At 48.6% G+C, this 7,101-nt stretch overlaps 1 protein-coding gene across 1 annotated transcript in view; it reads left to right on the top strand.

The window, feature by feature from the left end:
- The window catches only part of LOC104542371 (glutamine--fructose-6-phosphate aminotransferase [isomerizing] 1), a gene marked incomplete at its 5' end in the record, with an annotated part of 12,435 nt that extends 5,916 nt beyond the window's left edge, over nucleotides 1-6,519 (top strand). Inside the window, 6 exons of the mRNA XM_010186650.1 lie at nucleotides 1,653-1,810; nucleotides 3,246-3,360; nucleotides 3,661-3,788; nucleotides 4,689-4,856; nucleotides 5,168-5,329; nucleotides 6,234-6,519. Of these exons, the coding sequence (XP_010184952.1) occupies nucleotides 1,653-1,810; nucleotides 3,246-3,360; nucleotides 3,661-3,788; nucleotides 4,689-4,856; nucleotides 5,168-5,329; nucleotides 6,234-6,278 (776 nt within the window). The remainder of the gene's footprint in view (nucleotides 1-1,652; nucleotides 1,811-3,245; nucleotides 3,361-3,660; nucleotides 3,789-4,688; nucleotides 4,857-5,167; nucleotides 5,330-6,233) is intronic.
- Nucleotides 6,520-7,101: the final 582 nt, after the last annotated feature.

Here is a 7,101-nt window from a genome sequence, read left to right as displayed (position 1 = left end):
CCCCAAAGCCCATCCATCCAAATCCCCCTGCCGGAGCAGGAACACCCAGATGAGGTTACACAGGAAGGCGTCCAGGCGGGTTTTGAATGTCTGCAGAGAAGGAGACTCCACAACCTCTCTGGGCAGCCTGGGCCAGGGCTCTGTCACCCTCACTGAGAAGAAGTTTCTTCTCCAATTGAAGTGGAACCTCCTGTGTTCCAGTTTGTGTCCGTTACCCCTTGTCTTATCATTGTTTGTCACCGAGAAGAGCCTGGCTCCATCCTCGTGACACTCACCCTTAAATGTTTATAAACATGAATGAGGTCTCCCCTCAGTCTCCTCTTCTGCACAGGGCTTTGTTTAGCAGAGGCTTACATACGGTTACAGTAGTTCAGTTTCCTTTCTCTGTGAGGAAATATCCCATCAATCAGCAGACTCAAAAAGCGCTGCTGAGCTCTGGGCGAAGGCAGCGCCGTGGTTTCTTCTGAACAGTTGCAGTTCTCCGGCCAAAGCACTACCAAGTACTGAGCTACACGGGGGAGCGGATCCATGGACCAAGTGGAGCTGTTACACACGAGTATCAAAAAATACAACAACCCTGGGATGGAATATGAGATAAAGACACACTTAAGCATAAAAAGAAGAATAGAGTGATATATATTGCATTCAGAATATTTTCAAGGACAGCCGCAATACAAAACCACAATATTTTTGCCTCATAGTTGCATTTACCACTGTAGATTTTCATAACTGATCTTCAGCTCTGATAGTAAAACTGGCCGTTACTTTTTCTCCATAGGTTAAAATACTCCTGATAGCAATTATTCTTTCTTTCTTTCCCTGACTGCTGGGTGTGACTTTCCTGGAGCCTGCGCTTGGTCAGCAGGCCACACAAACCCAAAATAAATACTGAGCTCAAACAACCCCAGCTCCCCCCACCCATCAGTCTGTTGGTGTAGCCTCAGACTCCCGCCCTGCTCCACTCGCCTGAAGCAGCAGAGCAGTTTTTATGTGCTGGGGTACTGAATGAAGAGTGTGCTGAAATAACCTCAGGGTTTTGTTCCCTGTTGCCACCTTACGCACGTAGGAGTACCCAAAAGCGGTGTCTCCTTTTAGGACACGAGCAGATTGGTAACACCAGGTGGAACGCGCAGTGGCCGCTATTTCTCATCCCATCCCTGGACTCAGCAGCACTGCTGGGGCCATCAGAGCAAGGTTTCCTCCCCAGCACCCAATTATGTCCATTTAAAGCACCTTTTTCTGCTGCTTCTCTGTGGCCATGGGGTGGTGGCACGGCTCAAGGCAGCCCTGGGCCATCGCAGCCGCTGTGCACCGGGCTCTGTCCAGAGAGTGGTTTTCCCTATCCCATGCCTCCCCTAGATTAATTTTTATTACCCAGGAAAAGGAAGAAACTTGTTTTTGTTACCCTTAAACTGCCTCTGTTTTCTTTTTCTAAGCACAGCAGAATACTGACGTGTCCTTGCACCAACCACTGTTGTTAGCTTTTGTGTTTTCTAGATTTCACTGCCTTCTTTTTAGGGTTAAAACACAGCGTGCTGGGGCTGAAATAAAAACACCCTCATTTGATTTGCAGCAAACAGAAACCTCTGAGGGGGTGGTGGGGCAATCCCTGCAGTGTTCCCCCTGTAAGCGGTGGGTGCCTGTTGTTCCAGGTGAGACAGCGGACACGCTCATGGGCCTCCGGTACTGCAAGGAGAGAGGAGCCTTAACCGTGGGCATAACCAACACCGTGGGCAGCTCCATATCGCGAGAGACCGACTGCGGAGTGCACATCAACGCGGGGCCCGAGATCGGCGTGGCCAGTACCAAGGTCAGCAATAAGTTCCTAGACCTCCCTCACGATGGTGATAGTTATCATTACTGTAGTGTGGGTCCTCTGTTAAATACTTGCAGTTCCCTTTTTACAGGATGCTGCCGATGGCTGTGTAGTCAATGCCCACATAACACACATCATTTTCTTTTCTCTTGCGAAGGGCACTTTTGTTTAAAAAATCATTTTAAGGAAGCAATAGTAAACATCACAAAGCAAGGGGGGCTCGGAGGCAAGAATTCTCTCCTCTTTGCCATCATTTGTCTTGAGGTGCAGACTCGATTTTAAAATAAGCTCTAAAGATGAAAGAGGAAATTAAAAGGCAAGATTATGGAAACTCTGACGGCCCTTAATGGCACCGCTTTACCAACCAAAGGGTGGTGTTTAGACTGCACCTTCAGCAAACAGGGAATCATCTCTTACAGAAAACCTGTGTTTCTGTCCACCTGACAGAATCAGTCCGTGGTCAATGCCTCTGGCTACGCGTGATACAGTATAAAGTAACTTGCTGTGCTGCATTTCATTTGGGTGAAGTGCTTCTGCATGGTGAAATCTGCTTTGGTTTAGTTATATTTAGAGGCGAGATGATGTCAATCTGTTACATAAATTCAGCCAAAAAACCACATTTGAGTTTAATAGTTCACTGGGGAATTTAATCATGGAAAATTCAGGAGCCTCTTACAAGAAACTCTTGGAGGAGTTGTTTGTCCTGGGTTGTTTTCACGTAGCCAACATTACAGTTTGGCGAGAACTGAAAATGGCATTTTCTGTCTGGTGATGTTGTGCGTCTATGAAATATGAACTTGAGAAGATTCTGCCCAATGTTGTCCAGAGCTTCACTTTGAGACCATATCGTGACACCCCAGGCATTTTTAGTGTGACCATTTGGTGCCATTTACCTCTGTAACCTCCAGCTGCCCCAAAACAAAGCAGATCCCATCCACATCCAACCCTGCTGTCAGCACAACCCAAGCTTTTCTCGATTCCCCCAGAGCTGCTTAAATCCTCCCCAGTACAGCGACATGAAATTTGTTTGATCGTTGTTCAGCAACCTTCACAAACCTTAATCTCATTTCTAAGCAGCTTGCAGCCCAGGCTGGCCCCACCGACCATTTCATACCCCTCAAGGTCACAAAATAAGATTTAATAATTCCCAATGAATCTTAGAAACGTTCAGTTTTTCTTGTTGTATCTTAATTTCTTGGAGCATAAGGAGTTGGTGCCATTGCACACCTCCATTTGAGCCCTGCTGTAATTATATCTACCCTATGAATTTCACGTTCATCTTTGATACGTAATTGGAATGAACACCGCCCTTTGGTACCACGTTAAGAATGAAGTCAGGAGCTTCTCTAAGGATTTAACGCAGTGGGTGACAACCGTTTTGTGAGTGACTTAATGACGTGTTTTCTCTCTCTCTTTTCCCCCTTATTAGGCCTATACCAGCCAGTTTGTCTCTCTGGTGATGTTTGCTCTGATGATGTGCGATGACAGAATTTCTATGCAGGAAAGGCGCAAGGAAATCATGCGTGGTCTGAAGGGGCTGCCAGGTAGGAAACGGCTGCATTTATTGCATCTTGGCGAGTGAAACTCAATAGCACAAACTGTGGTGGTGCCTGAACTTTGCTTTTGGAAGACCGAGGGGATCAGATGTTTGCAATGTGGCCATTAGCAGTAACTCCTGCAACTGCGTTCCCTCTGCTGTCTTCAGGCCACTACATCAGCCTACTAAAATAGTCCTGTTGTATGCAAGTCTATGTGTATTTTCTGCTCTCTGTACAGATGAAGTGTAAACAGAATGTACAGTTTGAGAGCACACACACAACTTGAACTCTTGTCATTCCCTCTAGACTTAATTAAAGAAGTGCTGAGCATGGATGATGAGATCCAGAAGCTCGCCACAGAGCTGTACCATCAGAAGTCGGTTCTCATCATGGGACGTGGCTACCATTACGCTACGTGTCTGGAGGGAGCTCTGGTAAGAGATTGCTTTCTTTAAAGCTGCTTCAAACGCTCTCAGCTCTGGACTTGAGGTTCCAGCACAGGAAACGATGCGTTGTTTTAAAAGCAGCTGACAGCTATGGCGTGGTGGCTGAGGTACTGGGTCAAAGAGCTAAAACTCACTGTAACTGCTGAGATCTCCACTTACAGACACCCAATTCACGTAACAGCCCCAGGCCACAGTGGGGTGAGAGGTGTATTAGCAGCATTCACACTGCGACAGACTGGGCACCCCAATAAAATTGGCTCTGATTTGTTGGGGTGGAGTTTCCAGGAGCGGTCAGCATCTAAAACTGAGAGAAGGCTGAGGGGAGCCCTCATCACCACCTACAACTGCCTCAAGGGAGCTTGTGGAGAGGTGGGTGCTGGTCTCTTCTCCCAGGTGATGGGGGATAGAACAAGGGGAAACGGCACCAAGCTGTGCCAAGGGAGGTTCAGGTTAGAGAGAAGGAGGAAGTTCTGTACTGAGAGGGTCGTCAGAAGCTGGAACAGGCTGCCCAGGGAGGTGGTGGAGTCACCATCCCTGGATGTGTTTAAGGAGCGGGTAGACGAGGTACTTAGGGATATGGTTTAGGGGGTAGACAGGAACGGTTGGACGTGATGATCTCAGAGGGCTTTTCCAACCGAGCAATTCTGTGATTCTGTGTGCTTGCTAAAAGCTGGATACTGCAGTTTTGACCTTTGTGGAGATTCCTGGTGGTGTAAGTGCTGTCACCACTGACACGCAAACGCGTCCCCTCTGCCTTTGCCAGGTCAAGACATGACAGATACGTTGGCTGATGGCAAATCTTAAGGGCTGCAAGTGCTGATGGCCTGCAAGCAAAAACTTACAGGTTTACCCAAAGCTTTATGAATTATTCTTTTTTCCCCCATCTAGAAAATTAAAGAAATCACCTACATGCACTCCGAAGGGATTCTGGCAGGCGAGCTGAAGCACGGCCCTCTGGCGCTGGTGGACAAACTCATGCCCGTCATCATGATCATCATGAGAGACCACACGTACGCCAAGTGCCAGAACGCTCTCCAGCAGGTCATCGCGCGGCAAGTAGGTACCTGTGGGGCTTCACAGCGCATCAGAAGTGTTGCTTTTGATATAGAGGCAGTTTACAGGGCACCCAAACTATTTGCTTCAGTGTCACCGGCTGAAATATGAATTCTGTAGATAGCCTGGGCGTTTCAAGTGCAGTTTTGGCAGCAGATTGCAGTGTGGTTCGTTCACCACTCTGGGGATGCCCATGGGATGCTCAGCTGTTTTCTTCTAAATGAAATAAAAAACTCCTGCCCCTGGTGCTCTGAACAGGGGTGAGGAAAGGACTTCCCAGACCTGGTTTTCTTCAGCATTTCCCTCCGTTGCAGGGGCGCCCGGTCGTGATTTGCGATAAGGAGGACATCGAGACAATTAAGAACAACAAGAGAACCATCAAAGTCCCCCACTCGGTGGACTGCCTGCAGGGGATCCTCAGCGTCATCCCCCTGCAGCTCCTGGCTTTCCACCTCGCCGTTCTCCGAGGATACGACGTAAGTGCAGCACCGCGGCCCTGCCCTCGCGCGCTCGCGTTTGCCATCGGCGGAGCTGGAAGAGATGCGCTGGGTGATGGCGAAGGCCGTGGGGGTTGTCTTATGGGAGCTCCTTGTGACCAAGGCTTGGTGCGCCTGGCCCAGTTTGAGTGTGGACCCGTGTCTGGTTTCTGGTACGAGTGCAGTTTCTGCAGGGCTGTAGGAAGCTAAAGGGAAGGTAATGAGAAGGAAGAGAACAATCTGCAAAGGCTGTTGGAAAAGTGGAGTCTGTCTGCGTTAGGGGTTTGACACTGGCCTCTATCATTTGAGCACTGAAACAGCATAGAGTGAAGGGGCAAACTCCTCAGCTCTTGACAGAGGAGTTGTAACAACTGAGGTCTATGGACTTTTTCTGCAGTGATTGTCCTGGAGAAGAGAAGGCTCTGGGGGGACCTTACAGGGATCTTCCCATACCTGAAAGGTGCCTGTAAGAAATCTGGGGAAGAGCTGTTCACTGGGGCATGGAGCAATAAGATGAGGGGGAATGGTTTTAAACTGGAAAAGGGGAGATTTAGGTTGGATATGAGGAAAAAGCTCTTCCCCATGAGGTGGTCGATCACTGCACAGGTTGCCCAGAGGTGGTGCAGGCCCCATCCCTGGAGATGTTCAAGGCCAGGTTTGATGGGGCTGTGAGCAACCTGGTCTGGTTCAAGATGTCCCTGCTCACTGCAGGGTTGGACTGGATCAGCTTTAAAGGTCCCTGCCAACCCAACACACTCTGTGATTCTGTGATCCTAAATTCACACGGAAATGCGTTCAATCGTTTTCAGTTTAAACGCAGAAGAAACGTTCCACGCGTTGCAAAGTTGGACACAAGCGGTGTGTAAATACTCACGAGCGTGTTCTTTCTCCTCCCTCTCTGCAGGTTGATTTTCCAAGAAATCTGGCCAAGTCCGTAACTGTAGAGTGAAAGATCATCTGAATCATAGGGGCAAAGGGGAATTAAATGAAAGACTCTTTTTTGGTACCAAAATAACTTGATTTTAAAGTCCCCTAGGTAAATCTTATTTTGGTAAATCACTGTTTGTGTATACGATCACCGTAATTCCATTACATTAGTGACTGTCGGATCGATTCCACACGCTGCGCCAATAGCTTTGGGTTTTTTTGAACTTCCAGGAGAGATGTTAAATGGTTTTCTTTAAAGATTACTGAGTGTTCTAGGTAAGGGGCCCTCCAACTTTACTTTAAGGTAATGTCGTTGTTTTTTAGCCAGTGTGGCTCATTCCAATCCTTGCTGAAAACCATGACATGAATTTCCGGCCATGCTCTCAGGCAGTGAAGCAGGACACCAGTAAACGCAACTGGAACAACCGGTCACGCTCGTGCAGAGATTTTACCAGTGGACAAAGCTGTAAATAGGCATTTTGGGGTCATTTCTGCCTCGTGTACGAAAGGGAATTCAGCCGAGCTGTCGTGACCTCCTCAAGTGTAGGTAAACGTGCTAAGAAAACGATGTTGCTCCTGAAGGATTTAATCCATGCCAAATACCTTGCAGAGTGACAATCTCGTGGCCTGGGTGGGCAGCACCAGCGTGTACCCAGCACATGCCCTGTGTGTACCCATGGTGTGCCCATCGTGTGCCCCTGGAGACCCGCGCAGCCCTCGAGCGTAACTGGAAACAGCGGCTGACGGTGCAGACGCTGACCAAAGTGGGGAAAAAAGAGAGGAGTACGGACAGTGCTCAGGCTGTGCTGGGGGCTTGGTGCTCCTGTTGGAGTTTCTTGGGGTAT

This window comes from Mesitornis unicolor, unplaced genomic scaffold (assembly GCF_000695765.1).
Source record: "Mesitornis unicolor isolate BGI_N332 unplaced genomic scaffold, ASM69576v1 scaffold36406, whole genome shotgun sequence".
NCBI lineage: Eukaryota > Metazoa > Chordata > Aves > Mesitornithiformes > Mesitornithidae > Mesitornis > Mesitornis unicolor.
This window is presented reverse-complemented; position numbering and strand designations above follow the sequence as displayed.